Source organism: Phodopus roborovskii, unplaced genomic scaffold (assembly GCF_943737965.1).
Source record: "Phodopus roborovskii unplaced genomic scaffold, PHOROB, whole genome shotgun sequence".
Lineage (NCBI taxonomy): Eukaryota > Metazoa > Chordata > Mammalia > Rodentia > Cricetidae > Phodopus > Phodopus roborovskii.
This window is the reverse complement of record NW_026126410.1, coordinates 42,112,817-42,140,034: the sequence shown is the minus strand read 5'-3', so window position 1 is coordinate 42,140,034 and position 27,218 is coordinate 42,112,817. Positions and strand designations below refer to the sequence as shown.

General features: G+C 41.6%; 1 protein-coding gene across 2 annotated transcripts in view; it reads left to right on the top strand.

The window, feature by feature from the left end:
- The window catches only part of Adcy2 (adenylate cyclase 2), a 339,930-nt gene that overhangs the window by 171,240 nt on the left and 141,472 nt on the right, over positions 1-27,218 (top strand). For both annotated transcript variants that reach the window (XM_051182639.1, XM_051182638.1), the window contains exon 4: positions 13,388-13,537. In XM_051182639.1, the coding sequence (XP_051038596.1) occupies positions 13,388-13,537 (150 nt within the window). The remainder of the gene's footprint in view (positions 1-13,387; positions 13,538-27,218) is intronic.

Here is a 27,218-nt window from a genome sequence, read left to right as displayed (position 1 = left end):
TAATGGAGGTTATCTCCTTTGCACCTGCCTTTTTCTGGGCTGAGGCTTTGTGGAGCCATTGAGAGAACAGATTATTGAATCATGTGTCAGTAAACACAAGAGAGGTCCTTCCTGCCACCACTGCAATGCTCCTTCTCAGCATTTTCTCAGGACAACGTACATAGCAGGTCCACATCATTTCATTGCACATTTTGCTTAATTAAATTAATTGACATGTGCACTTTATTGGAACTCTGTCTGCTAAATGATGTGGTTTCTAGGCTGTGAGCCCAGTACTCGAGAAGATATTATAAAATTTCAAGTTAAAGATGGCAATGCTTGGCAGCTACCAAATTTCCAGCTCCCTTAAAGGCTGCCTTGAAGGAACTCCTGGTTCCTGCATTAAATTGCAGTGCATTCTCCTGTCGACCTCATTTGTAAATCTGAGTTTTAGTTGTCGCTGACAACCGTCCCCTCTTAAAATAACCCCAACAACATTTCCATGCAGAAATCAAGATGGGACAGGGAATTTAGGTTATACTTTTGAATTGGAACCCAGATCTGTAAAGTTCTATAGTACTCAGCATGCATGGTGGCTTCTGACATCCAGTAGTGAGTCACCATGGTTACCTCAAAATGACATAAAGCCTTATATTTGATTTCAAGATAACATGGTGACTGCTGGTCGCAGCTACTAAGTTTTGAGAACATAAGTCGTTTTGACCTTCCTGGTAACATAATAAAAACCACTGGAAGGTTCTTTGGACCTTGGAGCACTATCAGAAATTAATGACACACTGCAGGCATTGTGAATCAAGAAAATCGGTATTGTTGCCTTTATTTCCCTTAGTAAAACTTTATAGTGTTTGAGGAAATATGCTCTGCTTGTCATGAACCTTCCTCCAGCTACACTCATCCTACACATACAAGATCTTTGATGAGATTCTCCAGTGGCAGATTATGGGACAATCATCTGGGAGACACAAGTGACTAAGATTAGAATCTTGTCTCTCATGAAAACACTGCTCTGTGGAAGCCTTCCACCACCTCAGGATCTTATAAGCTTTCAGCTTCCTCTTCTGCGCCTTGTGGGGAGGTGTGATGGGGATATTCCATTTAGAGCTGAGGGGCTCTGGCATACGGGAATTCATAGTGACTGGGATGCATGCACAGGACCTGTGCAAGATTAAACCAGACAAAACACTCCAGTGTAGAATAAGGAAGTTTTAGTGATTGTCTCATCTCAGGCCACATTAAGTTGTCTTCATCAATCAGTAACATCTCTCAGACAGGGATGTCAGTCCCACATTCTAAAACATCCAAGTTTTATTCTTTGAGTATGTTTGCTGGTGATGTATACGTAAATTGTTTTCTTTTGAAATTTATTTTATGGTCCAGGGAGATAGCCCAGTGGGCAAATGTGTTTGTTCTGCAAGATTGAAGCTCTGAGATGGATTCTTGGATTTTCAGACAAAAGAAGAGAAACAACTCCCAAAAGTTGTCCTATGATCTCCACATACACACATGTGTCTACACACAACATAAAGATGAGAGAGAGAGTGTGTTTATGAAAATGAAATACTTTGTCATGTTGATATGGACTGAGTCAACCCAGAGCTCATATATTGAAGTAGTCACTCCAAATGTGACTCCTTCTGGACACAAGGTCTTTGACTGACATTTAAGGTAAAATGATATATTAGAGTTAGCTCTAATGCTGGCAGTTTGATGAGGAGGAGGTAAGAACACTGATACTTGCAGGACACTTGTGGATACAAAGCCATGCAAGGTGTCACTGTATGATTGTCCCCTTCAAAAACTTGAGTGGAATTTAATTGCCTTTTAAACAGTGGTCAGTGGGATGTCTATGAAGTGATGAGGCCATGGTGGATCCATCATAGTGGGCACCTTCGTGCCCTTTAAAACAACAAATTCAGCCTTCTTTTGCCCCCTTGCCAACTATCTTCCACCTTGGGCAGGCATAGCATGACCCTAGGAAGGATGTGGCAGTCAGAGTTCCATACTGGGCTCTAAAATCACCAAACTCACTGGCACCTTGGCTTGGACATTCCAGTCTGTATTTCTAGGATATTATAACTGCATTTGGAATATTAATTATGCCAAGTCATGTATTCTGGTGTTATCAGTGTGCATAGATAATAAAACACACACAGGTACAATAAGAAGACAGCCATTTGCAAGCTACAAAGAAGCCTCAGCTCAGCCTGCTTATGCCATGATGTCGGCCTTAGAGTCTTGATAGATAGATAGATGGATGGATAGATAGACAGATAGACAGTTAGATAGATAGATAGATAGATAGATAGATAGATAGATAGGGAATAGATAATTGACAGAGAGATGATAGTTAGGATATAGATAGATAATTGATAGACAGAGAGATGATACATACATACATACATACATACATACATACATACATACATACATACATACTGTGTTTGCAAGGTATGTTGTTTGGGGACATACCCTGCTTTGGGTTGTGGCCACTGTTGACTTGAAGATGTAGCTGCAGCCACACCATGTAGTAGCACAGGAGGGTACTCTAGATAAAACGGATGCATATTCTCTGATGGAAATTGCTAAGAGGTCAGAGGGAGGTTTTAGACCTTGCCTTCACACACGTATAGGGATAGGTAGATTGAGATGGGAGGCAGGTGCTTGAGGTGACTCAGAAAGAGCCCGCTGGAGAGACAGAATGTGTTAGGATACTCTAGCCTCTCATCCTATGGAGGGAACCACTCATAAGGCATCCCCTTTCAAAAGTACCCAAAGATGGTTTCAGATCAAAACATCTGCTGCTTGCTTCTTTGTTCTCCATTGCTGTGTGGCTGTGTGCTGTGTTCTGATCAGAGTGAAAAGGACATTCCAATTCAAAGTCAGCCTAAGGAACCAGAGTACCCCCGTCCTTGGGAGTCAGTGATAGCTCTGCAGTAGCATAATCATATCACATTCCTGGAGTGTGCATGAGAATACCATTGTTTTTACCTTGAAGACTGACCATGCTACACATTCATTGTTGTTCATGTGTTTGTGCATAGGCACAACCCTCCATTGTTCTGTAGCCTTCAGTACCCGTATAGTTAGGTCTATCTACTAAGTGTAAAAGGTAAAGCTTTAAGGATTTCCTTAGTCACAGTGGGACACACAGCATTGCCTGTTAAGTGGTAGCAAATAAAGTGGGTGGTGTTTAAATGAAACCAACCTTGGTTGATTCAGATTAATTAGAGTTTAAATTAATGGGGAAAATGTGTATAGATTTTCTTGAAAACAACTAATTCCGCCAAAATTACCATAACAAGACAGATTGTACATTGTTCCTTAGGAAAGCTTCTTAAACACTAGTTACATCAGGATGGTAAGAACAAGATACTTGCAAGCTCACATATATTTGAAAACCATTGAGATGTATCAGTTAAAATGCACCCTGCTCAGGCATCAATATGCCTTTCCCATAGGAGAGAAAATTTAGAAAGATGCAGAAGCCAGCATCAAGAGTCTTCTTTGTGTTCTGAAGACCACCTGGCGCCTTGGTCTCTCAAACAGGAGCTGGAACATCATTGGGTACACTAGACTTTCAAAGTCTAAGGACATGGTGACCTCTGTTGACTGTCAACAGGGATGTAAAGTTCAGGCAATGTGATCATCCACACATTGTGAATGTGTGTGTGCTGGAAGGCTTCGTGAGGAGACAGAATCCCACCTCAACAAAGACCAGCTCTCACAGAGTTGTGTTGCTCTAGGATGCTCTGAGACTGGGGCCTGGAGCTGGGCTGGAGACTAGGAAGGGGAATGCGGAGGAAGAAATGTCGGATAGTGCTGCTTTGCAAAATAGGTCATCTGTTAAAAGGAAACAACTAGCCCCATTTTTGGATACAAGTTGTGGAAAATATGGGCTGTTTCTTCTCTTTTAGCTTACCACAAAAGCCTGCAAAAATGCCCATGAAGTGATATGGCTTTAAAAGGTTATTCTCACACAGAATTGAACAGAATGCATGCTATACATGTATGAAATTGTCAAAGAATAGACACAATGAAAGTTAAAACACATATTAAAAGCATTGTTTCTGTATTTCTCTTTGGTTTTTAATCACTGTAAGTTCTTGGTAGTGTTCATCTGTTACCTCTTCCCTTCCCATAGTTCAGCCTGTTGCTAATATGGTCCTATCCAGTTTGAAGTCGGATCTAGAACACACTGGACATCACCAGAGAAGCAGTCCCTCCTCTGAGCCAGAAGGCATGAGGGGGCTTTGTATACTTTTGTTCCATGGAGCTCTGCATACTGGACACAATGATTTTTATATCTTTCTGCATATTCTGATCTGTCAGTCACTGTGGCTTGCTTTCAACTGGTTCAGGTTTGCAGCCACTGAGTTGTGAAGTGCATTGGGTCCCCATTTGGGAGAGAAGCTGTGTTCAGAATGACATTATCTGTAGGAAGACCTGACTATCAAGATCAGGTCGCTGCAGAGAGGAGCAAACGACTCTGGAGGCCACCTCTCTCCTACTGCCTACTCACTACACTGGCATTGAGCACTAGCCCTGTGCTACCATCCTATAGCCTAAATGTAGCTAGAAATTACCCAAATGGACTCAAAGGGATAACAGAGTGTAATGGAAATAATCATCATAGTATCATGTACTGTGTGATGGTAATTTCCTTAGGAAATCAGATTGCATTTGACTCCTCGTTGTCAGTCTTTGAACCCAAGGTCCTCACAGTAGCCGCTGTGAAGGCTGTTGATCTTTCTGCTTTCTTCCTCCTTCACTTGGAAGGATTTTTAATTTGAGTAAGTTTCCAGCACCCAGTCAAGTACCTAAAGCACAGTGTTTCTCATCTTGCCTAAAGGACAGGTAGAACAGAATACTGAGACCATTGAATGCAGCTAATTTATCTCATAGAAATGCTAAGGAAGTGGGCTTGAGATCACCCGTAGCCCTGATTGAGATCTGTGTGAAGAATTCTGGCTGATCATTCTCTGCCCCATGAACATTGTCATAAACCAAATACGATGCTTTGCAGATGCACAGAGCTGGCTGGGTATTCACTGACAGCTCTTTGTTCATCTCCCCGCCCCCCCCCTGGTTTTTCTGGGGCTTATACTTAGAATATTTGCATATTGATGAATGTATTTCAAATATAATATTCTTTCCTGTCTTATACTGTGTTGTTTTCCTGGTGATGAAAAATTATCATTGTGTGATGGTCCCATGCCATGGCAGGCACTTTGCCTTACCCTCAGCATATGAGTCCCTATATCTATTTTGTCCCCTTTAATTTTATGCCCCAAATATATGGTAAAGAAATGGAATATTAGCCTCTTTTTAATGAATAGCATCCCAGAGTGTTGCCTCAACCGTTTAGTAAATTTCTGTGGTGGCTGAAGTCAGTAAACTAACTAAACAGAACCCTTACATGTTTTCTTCCCAGGTGACATTTTCTGAGATGGGTCCCCTCTTTGGGCCACATGGTCTGATTGAAAGTGGCTTGAGATTCTTCTTATGTTCATCTCTGAACATGCACAGGCATGTAGCTCCAAGGATATGTGGTCTCCAAAATGTACCCACTTAAATCAACTTTACATGATGGAAACCTTTTATAGCATAGGATACAAATGTCTTGTAAAGAAAAGAAAGTGTTGGCTTCTTATGCAGAAATATGCATGTCCTCTGAATTACTCAGAAGTCCTCCATGCCCTGGCAAAGGTATTTCTCCCGAAGTAAAGGGTGGGGACATGAGTTGGCCTGACAGCACCAATCTTGGAGAACTTCTAAGGCCCCAGAACTACTTAATTTTATTTCCTTGACTGTAAGAGGAGCAATAAAGCATGGGTTTCCTTCTAGGCTCTTGAAAGCTTGGAGTGTAGAAAGTGTTTGGAATGAAGATGGTGGCCACCTGGAAAGAAGCAAAAATCATTGCTTCCTGGTGAATACTGGTAATTCTGGTCTTCTACAAGCCCACGGTATATTTACGCATCTCTGAGAATCCGTGAGAAGGTTTGACAGATCACGGGGATTGCAAGGGCTGTGGGCACAGCAGGCTTCTATGGGGCTGTCCTGGCAAAGTGCAGTTTGCACAGATTCCAGAGCAGAACCTTACACAATCTGAAGACTTGGGTAAACTCGGTGTTATTCTCTGTAACAATTTGTTTTCTCCCAAACCATTTCAGAGGAGGCTGAGTCCCTGTCCTCTTTTCTGACAGAGGTGATGGTAGCTGAGTAAAACAAGATGAAAGAGACAGCATGATGCTATCAAAAAAAAAGAGAGAGAGACATTGTGAAAATAAGACTTTTGTTATATGTTCTGTTTGGCAGCCTTCTAGAAAATAAAAAGCTTTGATGTTATTTTTGAAAAGCAAACTCTTAGCCTAATCATTTCTTCCACACCTTGGGTTTGATATGAAGTCATGAGACTGCATCAATTTGAAAGAAAAATGTCTCGGGATTGTTAGTCAGATTTGTAAATGCATGGCGTTATTGAAATTCCACAGCCAGTTCCGTTAACCACAGAATACAGTCTACCAAGATGAAACCAGGCATCAGAACAGATATTTCATAAGTTTTCTATCGGAAAGAAAAATTCTCCTGTGGTGTTTCATTTGGCATTAACTCTTAGTCTTTTACTTCTTGAACATTTGTGTGTGCATATTAAACTCAGGAGATGCACTCCTTCTAATTCTGGGTACTGGGGAAGTGTTGAAGGCAGTGAGAATGAATAATGGGTCTGGAGAGAGGGATCACAAGTTAAGAGCTGATAGCACAACCACACTGAGCAACGCACAGCAGGTTGTATGGGGGATCCAGCACCTGTGACCTCCTCGGTACACTGCTATGCACACACACACACACACTAAAATACATCTTTAAGGAATTAAGACCTTAAGGGAAGTGCTTCAAACCCGTGGCTAGACAGACACACACTGTTGCCTCACAAGCCCCGCTTACATGGACAGACAGGCTTCCATTAATGAATACTAGGGAAAGTTCTTAACTTTGTGTGTGAGTGTGTGTGCATGCAATGTGTGCATGCATGTATATGTGTACCTGTTTATGTTCATGTGTACATGTAAATGCATGTGTGCATATGTGTATATGTATGCACATATGCATGTGTGTATATCTGTGCACATGTGTGTATATTGTGTGTATGCATTGTATATGTGTGTGTGAATTGTGCATGCATTTGTATGTATACATGTTTTGTGTTTGTTATGTGTGTGTGTAGTTTGTGTGTGTGTGTGCACATGCGTGCACGTGTGTGTGTGCCCCTGTGGAGACCAGAGGTCATCAAGGCCAAGTATCTCCCCCAATTACTCTCCACCTTACTTTTTGTCCTCCACTGAGAACCTGAAAGTTGCTTATGAGACTGGTCTGGCTGGCAGGTGAACTCCAGGTACCTTCTTGTCTCTTCTGCCCATTGCTGCCATTACAGAAGCATGCCACTGTACCCAGTTTTCACCCCAAGCACTTTACTAACTCAGCTATCTCTCCTGTGCCATGATTTCACAGTGGACAGGAATTACTTGACTGGTCAGCTGCATAGGCAATGTGAATGGCCCCAAAGTCCTCAGGGCACACCCCAACATCAGTCTGCAGTGAGGGGTCTGCTCTGGAGTGGGCATTCCTAAATCAGTCTGCCCCCAGGCACAGGGTGGAAGACAGCTGGGGTGATGAAGAAAAGAACAGGCCTGTGCCCCACAGTCCTGTGGTCACAGTTTCCCCCAGCATGGCTAGATCTGCAGAGGAGAAGCATTCTCATGATACCTTGGGTTTGAACCCAGAGTGAAGCCTGGCAGCAATGCCACTTGTCAACAGTTGTCCTGGGGACTGGGGCAGATGTACCTCCCACTGGAAAGGACACTCTCCCTTCTGACACAGGAAATAAGGGGAGACTGTAACCTGAGGAGAAACCAGAAAGGAGCCTGTGCCATGGCTGTGGATGAGGCTCTGCACTGGGGTGCTGGGCTGATAGGCTGCACGCACGCCACCTGCTGGGAAGGTCAGGAGACAGAAGATGACTTTGCTCAGTTCTGTTGCTTACCTTGGGTTCAAATTATGGAGGGGTTTGACTCCCGAAACATTTTATTATTTATTTTTTTATTTATTTTACATATCGATCCCAATTCCCTCTCCCTCCTTCCCATGCCCCCGACCCCCACCCTACTCCACAGAGAGGGTGATGCCTTCCAGGAGAGGTCATCTAAATCTGTCAAGTCCTTTGGAGTAGGGAATAGGCCCTCCCTCCTGCCTCTAGGCCAAGGGAGTCTCCCTCCATGGGAGTCTGGGAGTTCATCAGCTCCCCCTTGTTCAGGTCAGCTGTCTCTGTGGGTTTCTGTAGCCTGGTCTTGACCCCATTTTCTTATCACTCCTCCCTCTTTGCAACTGGATTCCAGGAGTTCAGCTCATTGTTTAGCTGTGGGTGTCTGCTTCTGTTTCCATCAGCTACTAGAGAGGGCTCTATGATGGCAGACAAGTTAGTCATCAATCTCATTATCGGGGAAGGGCATTTAAGGTAGCCTTTCCACTGTTGCGCATATTGTTAGTTGGGGTCATCCTTGTAGTTCTCTGGACATTTCTCTAGATTCAGTTTTCTCTTCAAACCTATAATGGCTCCCTCTATTATGGCATCTCTCTGTTTTTCTCTCTCTCTCTTGTCTATTTCTCCCATGACTCAATCTTCCTAGTCCCACATGCTCTCATCTCCTCCTCTTCTCTTTCTCTTAACTCCCTCTCCACTCACTGAACCCCCCACTCCCAAAATGCTCAGAAGATCTTGTTCCTTTCCCCTTCTGTGAGGGACCTTGTATGAGTCTCTTAAGTTCCTCCTTGTATCCTAGTTCCTCTGATAGTGTGTATTATAGGCTGGTGATCTTTTGCTCTAAAATCCATATATGAGTGAGTACATACCATGTTCCTCTTTTTGTGGCTGGGTTATCTCCCTCAGGATGGTTTCTCCAAGTTCCATCCATTTGCCTGCCAATTTCGAGATTCCATTGTTTTTTTTTTTTTCTGCAGAGTAGTATTCCATTGTGTAAATGTGCCACATCTTCTTTATCCATTCTCCAGTTAAGGGGCATCTAGGTTGCTTCCAGGTTCTTGCCATTATAAATAATGCTGTTATGAACATAGTTGAACAGATGTCCTTATTGCATGGATGTGGATCATTTGGGTATATGCCTAAGAGCAGAATTGCCGAGTCCTGTGGTAGACTGATTCTCATTTTCCTGAGGAACCGCCATACTGATCTCCAAAATGGCTGTACAAGTTTGCACTCCCACCAGCAGTGGAAGAGTTTTCCCCTTTCTCCACATCCTCTCCAGCATAAGTTGTCATTGGTGTTTCCAATTTTAGCCATTCTGGAAGGAGTAAATTGTATCTCAGAGTTGTTTTGATTTGCATTTCCCTGATGGCTAAGTATGTTGATTACTTTCTTAAGTGTCTTTCAGCCATTTTGGATTCCTTTATTGAAAATTATCTATTCAGTTCTGTACCCCACTTTTAATAGAGTTATTTGATGTTTTGGTGACTAGTTTCTTGAGTTCTTTGTATATTTTGGAGATCAGCCCAGATGTGGGGTTGGTGAAGATCTTTTCCCAGTCCATGGGCTGCCATTTGGATATGAGATGAACTCCAAAAAAGAAAAAATCAGTAGTCCTACTAGATATAGACGATAAAGGGGCTGAGAAAGAAATCAGAGAAACATCAACCTTTACAATAGCCACAAACAACATAAAGTATCTCGGGGTAACACCAAAATGTATACAGCAAGAACTTTGTGTCCTTAAATAAAGAAATTAAAGAAGATACCAGAAAATGGAAAGATCTCCCATGCTCTTGGATAGGTAGGATAAACATAGTAAAAAAAAAAAAAAAATGGCAATCTTGCCAAAAGCAATCTACAGATTTAATGCAATCCCCATCAAAATCCCAGCACAATTCTTCACTGACAATGAAAGAATAATAATCAACTTTTTATGGAAAAACAGAAGACCCAGGATAGCCAAAACAACCCTGTACAGTAAAGGAAGGCATCACCATCCTCGACTTCAAGCTCTACTATAGAGCTATAGTTCTGAAAACAGCTCGGTATTGGCACAAAAAGACAGGTAGACCAATGGAATCAAATGGGAAATCCTGATATTAACCCACACACCTATGGATACTTGATTTTTGACAAAACAGCTAAAAGTATACAATGAAAGGAGGAAAGCATCTTCAACAAATGGTGCTGGCACAACTGGATGATGGTGTATAGAAGACTGCAGATAGACCCATGTCTGTTGCCATGCACAAAACTCAAGTCGAAATGGATCAAAGACCTCAACATAAATCCAGCCACACTGAACCTCTTAGAAGAAAAAGTGGGAGGTACCCTTGAACAAATTGGTACAGGAGACCGCTTCCTGAACATAACTCCTGTAACACAGACACTGACATTTTAATAAATGGGGCCTCCTCAAACTGAGAAGCTTCTGTAAGGCAAAGGACACAGTTGACAAAACCAAATGACTCCCCAAATCTTGCCATTTGTTTTGAAGGCACTTTCTGGAAAGGAAGGGAGTCTGCTCTCACAGATAATAAGTACATTGCTTTGTTATCATTTCAGCTGTGCTTAGTAAGGACAGAGAGTGTTCTAAGTGATCAGCAGGGCTTGCCATGGCTCTTCTTGTTTCCTGAGTTTCTTGGAGCTCCATTTTTCAAAGATGCTTCAGTGATGATGACATCTGAGTAATATTTGGCAAACCAGATGGTCATTTCACAGAGGCTTAATATAATGGGGTTTATGCATGGTGTGCGACTGTATATGGATCCCAAACCAGTCCTGTCCAGCTGCAAGTGGATCCCCTCAAGTAGAGCATTGAGTATCTTCTAGCTGAACATAATAAATCACTCCTTTCATCCCAGTGCATGGGGGTGGGGGAGGCAGGGCAGGCAGATCTTTATGAGACTAGCCCAGTCTCTACAAAGTGGCATCCAGGACAACCCTACTTCATAGGGAGACCCTGTCTTGAAAAACAAACAACAAAAGAATATCCTCAAGACTTCCTGCTGTTCTAGGATTGACACTCATGAAGGCTGTACATTCCTATAGAGGAATGGCAAGAATGAGGGCCTTCCAGGCCAGGAAGTGTGTGGAAATAACAGAAATCGGTTGCATTACTCATAGTGGCCTCTCACCTGGTATACACACTTATGGCTTATGAGTACATATGTCATCCACACAGCATTTCTGTTTTACATGGGAAAAGCATATGAAATGCTTGTGTATATAGGTCACATGTGTGGGTCATATGGAGATACTGGCACACACACTGCACATGTATGTCACATTAATCACATGCATTCGTCATACATACAACACACAAATGTCCACCTAGTTAATATTTTAACTATCTGTACTAATGGAGTAGAGGTAAGACATGGATCTGTGAAGGAATATCTCAAAGGTGAACTGTGAGACTGAGATTGAGAAGCTACCCAGTCCAATAACTGTGGTCGCATGAGTTACATGTGTCAGCATCAAAGACCCCTCCCAGTCTATAGGGCTCTTGGGGGATTCTATGAAGAGCCACAGCAACTCAGAAACAAGTTTATTGTCCCATTCTTCTTATCTTCACTCTACCCTGGTTTGCCCCTCAATTCTCCTGCATGCTCCAGGACTGTAGGGTACTTAGAATCAACATGTCTTCCTTCTGTCCCCACAACCTATCAAGAGGTAAGGCATTAGGTGTATGGCAAAGAAAAGAAACTTTAGAAACACAGTTACGTATGTCCCCTGCCTGCCTCCAGGTGAAGGTCTTCCACAGGTTGGTGGAGAGGGCTACGCCATGGCTGGGAACATAGCACACACTGATGGCCACTGTCTTTAGGGGGTGGGGCAAGGGAGAGGCAAGCTGCATGGTGTCTGTGTTTTGCTCCTGGCAACTGCAATGAGATGAAAAATGTGTTGGTCAGTGCCAGTGAAGTGAAGACACCCAATTGTTCTGTGGAGCTTGAATCTGAGAGAACTTTGAAGATGTGGGAAAAGAGATCCCACCTACTTTGTCAAGTGGCACATGATGTTAACTTCTCTGGGGGAACACAAGGCCCTTGGAAACAATGCCTTTTTGATGTCACTGAAGCCATGAGAATTGTCATGTTAGAGTTAAAAAGTCATGTGGTGTATCTATCCATATCCTGGGTAGAACTTCAAATTCAACTAAGCACTAAAGTTGCTCAAGGGTGTGTGTGTGTGTGTGTGTGTGTGTGTGTGTGTGTGTGTGTTAATGGTCAAACAATAAGAGCACACTGTAAAGGCCATTGTCACCCCCTGCTGATGGGAATATAAAAGAACTATGTCTTGAGAGCAAATTTTGTAACATAAATCAAGCACTTAAAATATGCATGGCTTTTGACTTCTTGTATCATTAATAACTTAGCCTAAAACCATGATCAGAGAGGAAGTCATGCTTTTGTACATAAGGTTGACATCGTAACATAATGCAAGTACACGGAATATTAACACAGTAGTATTGAACAATATAGACATATATAGACATAGAGTCACAGAACTGAATACCAACCAAGAATTTGGAAACCTGCCCACACATAATTCCCATGATCTTAGATACCTTTTACATTTTTGTTACATAAACAGAGCATGCAGCTACAATAAACATGAAATTTGGCCTTTATGAGCAAGACAGACATCTTGACAAAATAAATTTTGGACAAAATTTTAAAATCAGAATTTGAAGTAGATGAACATAGCCCTATGGGCAGCATCTTTTTCCTGGGCAGGGAAGTCAGGGCTGTTTTCAGATGTCTTTTATATTTTTGTGTTTCCCATCTAAGTTATGAACATACCTTTATTCATCAAAAGAATCACAGCTTTTTCGTTTGAAGACTCATTTCTTCATCAATAAACAGAAAACCACTTATCAAGGTTTAGTGGATGCATTTCAGGATGGACGTAGCGTGTGTCAGTCTGCATATCACAGTGGTATCGTGTAGCAAACTTGAAATCTCTATGTCATAGGACAGTAGATTGCAAGTGACTGGGGAAGTTCTCCCCCACATATCCCTCGTCTTGAAACAAATGTGATAGGTACGAAGCATGTAAGCTTCTCCTGATAGCAGACAAGAGAGTGGGGTTAAACACAAATGGCCGCAAGCCCTGGGGTAGGTGCAGTTCTCTTCACATTACAGAAAAAAGCGAAGAGTCAAATCCAAAGTCAAGAAAGAAACTCTATCCCAGAGGAGTAGAATCTCAAGTAGAGATTGATTTATCATTTTTTTTTTTTTAGGCAAACCATAATAAAAATGTCAGTTGAGAAATAGGAGTACTTCAATAGGTCTACAAGGAAGAGACCCTCACCATATTGAATATCCTCTTTTGTCTCCTTAGATCCTGGCCAATGTGATCATTTTCATCTGTGGGAACTTGGCAGGAGCCTACCACAAGCACCTCATGGAACTTGCCCTGCAGCAAACCTACCGGGACACGTGTAATTGCATCAAGTCCAGGATCAAGCTGGAGTTTGAAAAACGGCAGCAGGTAAAATGTGTATCTGTACTATATTGGGCTTTTTGGGATACCAGCTATTATTTAACATTGGTGGCAAGCATCTTTCTTGGTATAAACAGGGCTGAGACATCACAGCAGTGTGTGCAGCAGCTGTTTTCCACCCACTTGGTCATGGACATCATCCAGAATCGTTTTAGCATCAGGAAGGAGTTTAATTAGGAGTTGGTGGCTGCCATTGTCTGCAGCTGTCCTATGACGATTGTTAGAGTAATGTATAGCAGTGTACATAGGGATTACATTGATTGGATTGCAACAGTACAAAGCATTACTGATAGTACCATTGGGAGGTGTGTAGAGGCAAAGCAGACCAGTGTCCTCCAGAGTGGTAAAAGCACATAGAACAGACAACGCTGGAGGAAGGAAATCACCAGAGGTCTTGCGATGGAATCCTTTACTTTAGGTGGTGGCCTGATATTATGTTCATGACTTTTCTCATTGCTGTGAGAAAAAATATTTGAGTTAGGCAGTGTAAGGAAGAATGGGTTTATTTAACGCATAAAGTTCGAGGTTTCTGTCTGTCATGGTGGAGGGAGGGTAAGCCATACTTCGGTTGTGTCCACAGTCGGGAAGCAGAGATGGATGCTGGCACTCCACTTGCTTTATTTAAGTTATTCTTTCTGGGGATGAAGTCCACAGGGTGGTGCCACCAACATTCAGACTAGGCCTTCCCTCGTCAGCTGAGCCTCACTGAAAAATCCTATATAGACACACCCACATGTGTGTTTCCATGTTGATTCTGTGTCTAGTCAAGTGGACAATGAAGATTCACCATCACAAGGACCATGTCACAGGGGAAGTGACAATCATAAATTAGTCTATTCTGTAAATTTCATCAAAAAAATGTACTTTGGTGGATGGGGGGGAATGATTAAGTGTTGGCACTAGATTTCTGTCTGTGTGTAGATTTGACAATAATAATCAAGTTGTTTTTTGTTTTTGTTTTTTTCGAAACTGGACCGTCAGCTCATTTGTTCAGAAAATATTTAGTGAACAGCATTTGTGTTGGGTGTGCTTGTAGGCATCTAGGTATATAAATGAGAAAATCAAATCTAGTGGATTTATTAATTACTTATTTTCTTACGACCTGTACAACTGATGTTTAATTTGTTTGTGAGCTACAGGCCATTTGGATTGGTTCTTGAGACAGGACAATGAAATGCTCTTTTCCTTTGCCAGCAAGCATCTACATAGCAAGTAAATCTTGCAACCTTCTGGGATATCCAGAGTGCCTGTTATCACCAGGGCTAGAGAAGGACTCAGATCCCTCTCCAATTTCTAGCAGTAATCAGAGTTCTGCTGTCTCCATACTCTATAATCTGATTATGAAGGGTGGTGTCCATTCCCAACAACCTTCAAGTCTTGCTAATAACTTATGTATCTACTAGATACATCAAAACCATAGACAACTATTGATTTAAATGTAAGGAGTAGGGTTTTTCCTCCCGCCATTGGTCTGGTCCCACCACCTCACCGGCCCCAATTAACAAACTGAGGCTCTGTATTTGATATAATTTTGTTGGCCCGTTACTAGTTTTTTATCGGCTAGCTCTGTCTTAATTATTAACCCATTTCTGTTAATCTAGTATTTCCATGTGGTCTTCTCTTACTGGGGAGCCGTCAGGCATTCTGCTTTCTCCAGACTCTCCATCTTGACTCTCCTTCCTACCTCCTCTTTCCTCCTGTTTCCTCGTCCCGCCTATCTAGCTATCCTATTGGCCAACAGTGCTTTATTCGCTAACCAGTATGAGAAACATATACAGAATGACATCTCCCATCATCTCCTCTTTTCTGTCTAAAATAAAAAGAAGGGTTTTAACCTTAACATAGCAAAATATATCACATAACAGTTATCAAATAGAATCACAGTTAACACTATTTAGTCCATTAACATTTAGCAAGATTTGAAGAAAATATTCCATCATCTATTTTATCTTTGTGAGTCTAAAGTCCTATATGTAACTTATCTTTGATTCTAACTAAGGAAAACTATAACCATAACTATCTGTCTTCAACTCCCTCAAATACCACAGAAGGATAGTATATAAACTCTAGAAATGACAGAGACAACTCACTGCCTGGCAAGTCACTGGAAGTTCTGTAATCTTCCATCTTCATCCCATAGGCCATAGTGTCTAGCAGACACTTCAGCAAAGTAGGAAACTTTAAACTGTCTTCTTGTATTGGCAGTTTGTCAGTGACTTTCCTCTGTGTCCTGCAGACTGTCTGGCAGACTCTTCCATGAAGCAGGAACTCTATAGCAATGTCCATCTTGAATCAACAATTACTTTTTTGTGGGTCCTGTATGTCCAGTTTATACAGCATAAAGTCAAACAGTCCAGACAAGAGCAGTATCTTGTCCAAATGGCTAGTCTTGCCATATTGGAAGCAAACTTTATAACACGTTTCTTTGATGTCCATTTTCCTTTTTGACGCAGGTGGTGTTGCCAGGAGCAGTTATGTCTCACTGTCAAGAAAAACCCTAAACCATTTTAAATGCCATATTCTGTAGGTCTTTGAAAGGTTTGAAGAATGCCTATCCATCTAAAATACATGTCTGTATATCTAGAAATCTTAACTAACTTAACTATAATATACTATCATAGGTACTATCTATAATCTGTATTGAATTATACATTACGTTTCTAAATGAGCTATATAAACACAATACCTAAACAAAAGGAGAAATATACATATCACAAAATTGACCTTAAATTGTATCAATAAATGAAAATCCATTCCAAAACAAAGTATTCATATCTATACCATAATCCCCTTTTTACCTTTAAAAAGAATTGGCTATGATCATTAACCATTTATAACCAAGTCCATTTAAATGAAAACAAACATTTATAAACAATATTTGGGAATTTGGGCGTCATTCTTTCCAAACTACTTTCTGCTGATAGAGGGTGTTATCATGGGGATCCTAAGAAGATGCAGAAATCCTGGCTGTAGTCTGTAAGGCTGCCTTGTTCAAGCTGCTTTGAATGTTGGATCACCAGGAACTCTGTTTCAGGGGGTCTGGCTTGATTAAACCACATTAGTCTGGAAGGAATTTGCAGCTTTTTATTTTCTGTAGAAACAAAAGTAGAAATCCTTTCCCCCAGTAACTTGTCCTTAGACTTAAATTTTGAAGTCAAAACATTTTTAAAATATATAAATTGAATTAATCCAGCAGTATTTCCTTTAACATTTGTTTCCTCAGCAGTCAAATGATATAAAGACAATATAATGTCATACAGTATCCATATTTTCTCCATCTTTACGTGGCTTTTTTATTACGCTGGGTTTTTTTTTAACTTTTATTTTTTTTTATTTTTTGAGACAGGGTTTCTCTGTGTAACTTTTATCTGTCCTGGAATTTACTCTGTATACTAGGTTTACTTGGAAATCACAGAGATCTGCTTGCCTCTGTCTCCCGAGTGCTGGTATTAAAGGTGTGTGCCACTACACCCAGTTTCTCTTTGTCTATTTAAAACCATTTTATTCCTTTTCTCTCCCAAGCCTACATATATTTTAGAACATACTGTAAACCTTTAGTGCTTTTTCTTAATGTGAATTTGTCTTTACTGTAAATCTTTATCTTTTTCTGGCCATGAGTCTTTTATCTGGTAAACAACAACATTGCTGAAATGAAAGTCTTTGTTGTTTCTGCCGTGGTTATCAAAGATGGCGGCGGGTACATTTCCTGCCAGCTATGAAAGCTGTGGTCACTGCTCTGGTCAATGCTGCCATCCAGCAGGCATGCTGCCGGCTTGGAGATGTGGTCACTGCCATCACCATCTCTCATACTCACCAATAAATTGTTAGCAGTGCTTTTTTAAAGCCATGCGTTTTTTGTTGTTGTTGTTGTTGGTTTTTTTTTTTTTTTTTTTTTTTGCCACTTATGCTGAGTCAGAAATCTTCCCTCAAAGGAGCCGTGCAAATATCTGCTTGTCTCTCGCAAAGCAGAGTCCAACCGAGAAAAATGCTGCTACAAAGAAACCTTGCTTGTCTGTGTTCTTTTGTTTCTAAAACCCCTTTTTTAAGCTTTTGTTAAATTTTAAGTGGAAGTTCTTAGTAGCCACGTGGGCGCCATATGTAAGAAGTAGAGTTTTTCCTCCCGCCGTTGGTCTGGTCCTGCCGCCTCACTTAAATGTCTAGTCAGGTTTCTCGATACACCTGTGCCCAGTTGTGTTTAATTTCTGGGTTCTGGAAATTTCCACAGCATCAGTAAGCATCCCTTCTCAATCACAGGTGGTCCTGCTATAACATGCTCTGTTGATTTGTCCTAGGGAGACATAAAGAACATGTGTTCACACAGAGAGATCACCAACAGACCAAGGAAATAACACCATCCAATTTCAGATTAATGGGTGGGTGAATTTATTGGTTTGTTCTCGGGAAAGTGGATGACTGAAAAACATCCTCATTACTGAGGAGCTCACCCAGCGTGACTCTCAGGTCTGGAAAGCTCTCACTGGAGTCCTACCCCACGCTACTTTATACCTCTTTGACAGGGGGTGTCCATATATATATATATATATATATATATATATATATATATATATATATATTTCTCCTATTGGTTAATGGATAAATCACTGATTGGTCAGTAGCCAGGCAGGAAGTATAGGCAGGACTACTGGATGAGAAGAATTCTGGGCAGAGGACTTGGAGAGTAAGTTGCAAGGGAAACACCATGTAGCTGCTAAAAGAATAACAGGTCCAGGCATTCTTTGGTAAAATAAGGCCACGTAGAAACACATAAATTCGTAGTTCTGGGTTAATAATTAAGAGAAAGCTAGCCAGTAAGAAGCCTGAGCCATCGGACCAACAGTTTATAATTAATATAAGTCTCTGTGTGTTTATTTGGGGCTAAACAGCAGCGGGACCAGGTGGGAAAGAAACTCCTCCTATACCTCTTACATGTCCTAGTACCATCCAAGAAGTCAGGAGGTGAGGCTGGAGTGCTAAGTGTTTAATCACCCCACACCATGATACAGAACTTAACAGGTCCCTCGCTGTGCACCTGAGTGTCGCGGTCCAGGGATGCTTATTTCATTGCAATGACTACACAGCCAAGTATCTCAGAGCTCACCACAGGACTCCCTGGATATCCAATGGGCATGTCTACAACTGCATATCCAGAATTCAAATGCTTTAGAGTGGAAAGTTTCTCCAAGGAAAGAAAGCCAGCAAGGCAGCTCAGCTGGTAAGAGCTGGTCTTTAAGGGCCCGAGTTCTGTCCCAGCACCTGTGTAGAAAGGATCACAACTACCTGTAACTCCAGCCCTGATGCCCCTCCAGGTCTTCATGGGTAGCCACGTTGTGTTCACATACCTCACACATATACATAAACACATAATTTTAAAGAAAAACCCAAAAGGATAGAGATGCATCGGATTGGTCGTGATAGATACAGCTAACTTATTTTTTCATCCCCTCCAGGCTCTATTTCAAGATAACATGAAGGCTACAGGGAACGGAAATTCCAAGTAGACAGATTATAGAGCCTAATGTTTATAGTCACAGCTTTGACAAAAGCAGTGATTCAGGCTACTGACATCATCAACACATCATATTTCCTTGGCATGGCCCAGAGCTTTGGAAGAACATAGCATTCTCGTCTCTCTGAGCCAAGAAGCCTAAGTGCTCGGGCACTCCATGTGGTTATGTCCAGCACACTCAGCTCTGGGTCAAGGGTCCTCAGGGGCCATAGACTATGGGACCCCCTTGGGAGGTAGTAGAAGGGGATGAACTCACTAGTTATCTCATCAGAGAAGCACAGATCCTTCCTAAAAGGAAGAGGAACTGTGCAGAAAGCAGAAACAAGAATTTATGTTCATGATGTTTTGTTTTTTTAGTTTTTTTATTTTAATAGAGTTTGGGCCACCAATTGTTAATGGTCTCAAAAGCTTAGAGTCTGTTTCCAGAGGCTGATTCTAGAATATACTTGTTGGGGATTCGCAGTAGAGTGAGAATGTCTGGTGGGTTGTTGTTGTTGTTGTTGTTGTTTTCAGAACAGTTTATTAAATAAGTCAAAGAAACCATCTTGCTTAAAATAGAACTTGGTGCCTTGTATATGGCACAGGGAGGGGGGATGGTATAAGCACCTGCCCTTCAGCCACAGGGACCTGAGTTTGAATTCCTACAACCTGTGCACAATCCAGACACACAGATAAAGAATCTTTAATCTTGGTGCTCCTCTGGGGAGGTGGGAAGTAGAGACAGGAGAAAAAATTAAACAGACCCTTTCTCCAATAAGGTGGAAGGGTTCTGACACAGGTTCTGACACATGAGTTGTGCTCTTCCCTCTACACTTTGTTGTGGTTCACATGTCCATGCCCACTCACATACAAAAATCCATGTATCTATACAGAGGAAGAGAGAGAGAGAGAGAGAGAGAGAGAGAGAGAGAGAGAGAGAGAGAGAGAGAGAGAGGTGGATCTGATCGATTTAAGGGAAAAATAAGAGTAGAAAAATGATAATCTATGTGGCATTCATAGGATGGGTTAGTCCCAGAAACCATGAACCCTACATGGTGCCACAAACCAAACTGAGGTCTCGGGTACCAGGTTTCCTTCCTTGGGTCCAGCTCACTTGCTGTCACTCAGTACCACTGGCTTCTGTGGATTTTTACAGTCACCTTTGTCCAGGAAGATGCATGCTGTATAGCTAGGAAATTACTTTTACAGTCATTGCCTAGATAATAAATACTGCAACCTAATGTCACATGACAAGTGCCTCAAAGTTAGCTGATACCCCACAAATTTGAGAGACTGTAATCTCGGCTTCATGAATTCATCTTCCCATGCCTAAGAGAGGAAAGAAGAGGGTGGGACCCCATCAGAAAACCTTCTTCAACCCAGAAGAGAGCTATAAACAAACAGCTGTTGCTCCTGGGACATGTGTGCAGAATTGCCCAATCCTGGAAGCATTTGGTTCAGATATCTGTGGTGCTTTCCTTAGACACAAGTCAGAAGTCTTTCTAGATATTACTATGAATACTTAAATAAGCATCTATTTGTACCATAAAGTTCTGAGGAAGATGAAAAGGAAAGTTTTTAGTAGGAATACTTTCAGAGTTGCTTTTCTGCCCTAAAAGTCCCCTCATGTAGGAGCAGCAACAGTCATTGTTTTTCACTAGTTAGGAACATGTACAAATCATTACAGCTGCGGCCCGCTGAGGCAGCCTTTGGAGGCTGGAGAGTTCACCTCTGTATTTTGACTGTTGTCGGCTGCTTCAGCTTCCATAGGAAGAGCCACAGTCACACTTGAGCATCTCATGGCATAACAGATGCTTCTCTGTCAGACCTGGGAGCAGATTCTCTCTGGAGTGTAGAATAGACTCTCAGGGGCTGAGGAGAGCTGGCTTCACAACAAAGCAAGAACCCTTTTTCTTAACTGTTACAGCAATTGAGATTGATGTGTAGGAGTAAAAGCTGATTTTTCAGTGTACAAAAAATAAAGCCTCCGGGACATAGTAACTCACACTTGCAATCCAAGTAGTTTTGAAGGTGAAACAAGTGGATTGCCATAAGTTCAAGGACAGCTTGGACTACATTGTGACAAGTAGATTGCCATAAGTCCAAGGACGGCTTGGGCTTTATCTTGAGTTCCAGAAGAGCCTGGGCTATATAGTAGAACCCTGCCTCATGAAACCAGGGACAAGGAGAAAGAGTAGAGGAAGGGAAGGAACAGAAAGAAGAGAGAAAAGTAAATCCTCATTAGTTAATATATTGTCACCATTTTAAAGACATTAGAAGTGTTTTTACATGGTTTATTTTGGTGTGGGTTCTGTAGACAGTACACACACTCAGTAGGAAACACTAACCAAGTGAGGCTAAGACACCTGGATTTGCAGGGAGGGCAGGAAAATGGGTTTCTTTTCTGTTTCTATATTCCAACTTGCTTTCCTCCTTGCAAAGTTCAGTGGAATAAGCAAAGAGCTTCCATGCCACCCTGACTGACATACAGCAAGTATACCATCTGTAAATGGACAGGACAACAAAGACTAATAATGTCCTGTGTAGGGTGTTAAATGGCCCGGGCTGATGATGCTCTAGATGTGTATCCTAAACTTTGGTCCTTTTTTAAGAAGGAAAGGGAGAGAGAAGTAACTAATATTTCATTGAATTCTCATAAAGTGCCAGGCGTTGCGCTTAACTTTAGATACACCATTGTGTCCGATTCTTGTTGCTGGTCTAACAAGTTGCATCCTTGATAGTTGACTGTAAGTAGGTGTATGATCTTGTGGTTATAGAGGTGATATGTCCAAACACACGGACAGGCCTGGCTCATTCTTCAGACTGAAGGGAAATTTTTTCTTACCTCTTCAACCTTCTAGAAGTTCTGACAGTAGTTACCTTCTAGCCCTACCTGGATCAAGAAAAATGGAGAGAAGTTTCCAAAAAGCATCACCTCATCTTGCTAAGAAAAAGCAGAAGCACAGAAGATTCTAAAAGTCCACAGAGGGCAACAATGTGTTCATCCTTTAAAGAGATTAGTGTTTTTCTAAAGGAAAAAATAATGAAACAAGAAGAGATTCTCTTAATGATCAAGGGTACACAAATATCTCTTTCTACCATGAGCAGACAGTAGTCTAATGGTGAAATAAAACATCAGAAGTTTCCTCTGTATGAGAGACTCTAGCAACACCTTCTGCCAGTCTATCGAGAGATGTGCCTGGGAAGTAGTTCTGTTAATCTAGACTGTGACATGATAACATTGTTCATAATAGCAGAAAGGCTCAGGGCCCAGGATGGTGTCCTGCGAAGGACACAGGCTTCACTGCTGTTGATGCCCTGGAAATTGTTTTAGCGTGATGACTTTTTATTCTTTACCATGAGGCATCTTGACACATCCAGGAATGCCTGATAGGAAAAGCACAATCAAATGGGGGAGAATCAGTTGATGTGAGCACAATAAAAGGGAATTATAAAATAATTAAAACATAGAAAGCAGTTTGAAACTCTGCCATTCTGGTTTCATCAGCATCCATTCTTCTGGTGTTTGTCTCTTACAGGAGAAACTGTGGCCCCATTGCAAACTCTTCCAAGACCACTGTCATGGTTTTGTTTTTGTTTTGTTGCTGAGTCTTAATTATAGGTATGATATTTTAGCTTTTTACTAGGAAAAGGGGGCATTTTGGATTTATCATTACAGACTCACTTTCTACACTGTGAAAACTACTAAGGGGGCTAAGTCTCCATGGTGAAGCCACTTATCCCACGTTTGGTGGTCAGTTAACATGAGCACAGACCCTCCCTTTCCATCCATTGTGTGCTCACTGAGGTGTAGGGGCAGCTATCCTTACCAGTGTATTTGTGTTAGTGGCCACACCCCTTTGGGCATGGCTTCAGGTGCAGACTGAACCAGAAGGAGGGAAGCATAGGAAGGTCTCTCTCTTGCTCGCTTGCTCGCTTGCTCTCTCTTGGGTCAGGGATCAGATGGGAAGGGCAGAGAAAGGCTGTGGCAGTTCTTTAGTATTCTGTGTAAGTTGTTCCCCAATAAAACAGCCATTTACCATTTATCTTGGGTCTTGTGAACTCATTACACCATGCCTCCACTGAGACAATGTAAGTTAAGACTAATGCAAATATTCAGTGGATGCTTCAGTGCCTTTTATCATGTATTTCTTGTTGGATGTGACCAAGTGTCCTGTTACATAAAATGTGGTCCTTGTCTATTGTAGGTCCTGTTTATTCCTATAAGATGGTGACTGTAGGTGACATGTGACCTGGAAGTCAGGGAGAATCTAATGGCCAAATATAGGAAATATCAGAGTAGCTATTTCTGGAACCTTGTAGGTCCCAGAAGAGAGAGGACAGCACAAAGGTGTAGGTTCTGAAGAGTGTTGTGAAACATGGCCTTCACTGAGTCTGAGAACCACTCTACTGAAGAGAGACCTACTTGGTGGGTTTGGATTGAGCAGACACTGTCTCTAGGTACTTAGGCTGTGACTGGCCTCTGTGTGATATAACTGCATGGTCTGTAATGGATACAGGGTCATTGAAGAGAATAAAATACAGAGTATCTAAATGTCTCACTAGTAGGGCACCCAGAAGGCCACACCAGATAGGGCTCTGCATTAATCAACTCAAGGAAAGAGATGGGCAAGTAGAAACTGTCCAAAGAGAACCAGTCCTGCTTCTAAAATGAGAAGTGCAATCTTACATTTAAAATAAGGGCAGCACAAAATTATACAGAGTCAGTATTGCAATAGAATCCATATTGTGTGTTTCAGTGACAGCCAGAATAATAAGGCTCGTAGGGCTTATCAGTCAGCTAAGTCAAAAGCTAAAAAAAATCATGGTGGGAAGAATGGCTCATAGCAGCCTCCAGTGGTCACATTCCATTCCCAGGATCCCAGACCAATAGCATAAGACATCAAGAGATGATAAAACGGCTGAGGCTTTGTGGGAAGAAAAGGGATGATTGGAAGGCTGTGAGTGTGGTACTTCCTTCTCTCCCTCTCACCTTCCCTCATACAGAACTGGGGCATGTGCCCCATGGAGATAAATGGCATAAAGACACATCTATGAAGCCCAGACATCTTGTGTCCTAAAGGGGGCAGCTCTATTTTAATACCTGGCGCCAAAGGGAACCAAAAAATTCCGTATTATGTATTGACTGTTCCCAGTGTATGTCATTGCATTTCCTGATATATTGTTGTCTTCGGGGTGTCTTCCTTATCCAGAATTAGTTTTCATTTTATTCAGAATTATTTATTCATTTAATGGAAAGGATAAGGAGTAATACTGTTTCATATATTTTCCTATATTATTAAATGCTGCCATGTTTAATCAATTCTGTGTATTTGATCCATTTTGCTGTGAGCTACTAAGTTGGTTTTAGGCCAGATTGAAATACTTAAGAAGTTACTTTAAAATAAAAAATAGTGTTAAAAGCAATGTAGAAAAGAAAGCATTAACCACACTGAGAGAAGTAATGAGAAGTAGCTGAAGAAAAACTCAAATGAAGTTCAGGGCATTGCTTTAGAAGCCAGTGAACTCATATCACAAAGGCCGTGTTGGAAACACCCATTCAAGCCAGGCCTGGAGGCACATGCCTTCAACTGCATCAGTTGGGAGGCAGAGGCAGGCAGATCTCTGTGAACTCCAGACCATCCTGGTCTACATAGTGAGTTCCAGACCAGCCAGGGATGCATGGAGGACCCTATCTAACTCAAAAACAACAAAAGAAATCAATTTGCGCACACATAAGAAATCTGCACACATCTGTAGTATCTTGAGCTAACTGCTAACTGCATCTCATGTCTGTGCTGGTGAACTGTGCTCAAGCAAGACATGATAGAGTGTGCAGGAGTGAGCGTCATGGTGGGAACTCCTGGACACAAGGTGAAAAGTGACAACCGATCCTCACCTTTAAAAAGGAAGGTACAATGGGGAAGTCTGAGAATCCCGGCTCTGGTGACAAGACACTTTATTGGGAATGTCTGTCCTGAAAAATAATGATTAAAATTTGTTGAAAAACAAGGGAACGCTTTTGCTAAAGATGAATACTTCATTAGCTGATATGAGTGAATACTAAATGTAGAGAATTCCACCCCAGGGAAAATGGATGGATCTCTCAAAATTGAAGATGAATAATGGGGGGGAACCCCTAAACTTGGCCTTAAACTCAAATTTTATGTTTTATGTTCTCAGGAAAAATTTTAATTTATGACTGTACATTAGCATTTATAGCTACTGTCTTTGACATTCTGGGACCTCACAATTCTATTTTATTTGACTGGGAAGGGAACATTATCAGAATGCACCGTGAAACAAGCCAGATCAAGAATATTATTGTGCAGAAAATGAGAAATATACAAATTTTATGGTAGTTTAGCTACTTTCTGAATAGAATGAGTTTAATCATTCCATTTCTTGTTATCTTTCTTTACCCATGAAATAAAGTGTGATGGGGTACATCTGAGTCTAAAGAAATTGCGGCTGATGAATCTCCCAGTCAAGGCTGGGCTAAGAAAATTCACTTTTCTTATAGGTCAAAAAAAGTTTTGAACTTGTTGGATGTTTTTGTCCTCATTTGGGGTGACCTTGAACAGAAAAATGAGGAAGGTGAGTCCCATTGTTGGCTCATGTCCTTCAGCCATCCCTTCCTCAGAGAATTAGCATGGGGCCCACTCATCTCTTTGAAGCCACTGACTTTTGCAGGTGTCCCAGTAACCAGTCCATCATTGGATGGGGTGAAGGGAAGGGGTATTTGTGTCATAGGCAATCAAGACACCCGTTTCATCTGCCCCAAGACTCTCAGACTCTATAAGCCTCTTCAACTTGTGCTAAAACCAAAGTTGTTCATCATGAAGCAATAAAGCACGAATTACCCAAAAATCCTGATATGAAGACTAGCATAAATGACCTTGGGGCTAGATGTGAATCTGTTCTCTTTTCCCTTGTTGGTGAGTTATCTTTCCGTGCTATGCTAATTTAAGAGCTCCCAGGAGTCACCTCAAAAACTGAACCATATGTGTATATACATAATTAAATATATAAATAGTCCACCATGGTGGTCTGAACACTGGAGAAGCTGAGGACCCGGTGGTTGCTCAGTCCACAGAGCTGGTGCTAAAAGCCTGGAAGATTCCTGAAGAGACACTGGCCTTCAATCTGTGTCTCATGCCAGCAACAGCTGCAGCAAGCACATTCCTCCAAGAGGAAGTGAAGCAAATATGCATTCCTGCTTTTCCCCTTGAACATTTTGCATTCAGGCCCCCAGCTAGCAAGTGCCTCTAACCCTGAGAGCAGGTCACCCTGCCTCAGTTCATCTCCTATGACAACACCCAAAGGTGTGTCCCACGTAGGTAACAATCAAGATTAATTACCATTTTCTTGGGTTATAGGCCATCAATAACGTTCTTGTCTAGCAAGCTCTAGGCCTAAAGTCAATCCCCAGTCCAAACCAAAAAAAAAAAAAAAGAAAAAAAAAAAAAAAAGTGGTTAGCCATTGGTTAGCCATTATATCACCATAGGTTTAGATTAAAGATGTGTGCTACCCCTGCTGGCTAGTTAAAGGCTCTCTCAGACAGAATACTTGTATGATATTAACCTACAGTTGGGCAAAATCCTCTAATGTAAAACCCAATCTTGATCATTCCCTGTGTTGTGTAGTCTGTTGTATGCTCTGCTAAAAGTGAAAAAACACAGTAATTGCATACCTGTACTTTCATATCTTTGAAGGGTCAAAAAAAAAAAAAATCCTAAGTTGAACAAACATAAGTCAGCACATACATAAACCAGTCATTTTCAAACATCACTGTCAGTCTACTTTATTTGAGGCCTGCTTTATTCATTTGCAGTTGTCCCTCCTTTTTTTTTTTTTTTTCAGCTATTAAGTCCATACTTTCATGGGTGCCGGGCCTTCCACTGGGGTGCGCCCGGCCTATGAATGGCAATATAAAGAATATTGATGTCCTCACAGCAATTATCAACTGCCAATAGCTTCTCAGTTAGGGGTAGGACAGCGTGTCTACTTCACCTCTCTCTGCTGGGAATTGGTCATGCATGAGCTTGTATGGGGCTTTGGCACGTTGTCATAACAGCTGTGAGTTCATTGTATCACTGTATACGAAGGGCACTACCCCCTTGTATTTGTTCACTGCTTTTGGCTCTAACAGTCTTCCTACTCCCTTTTCTACAGTGAGCCCT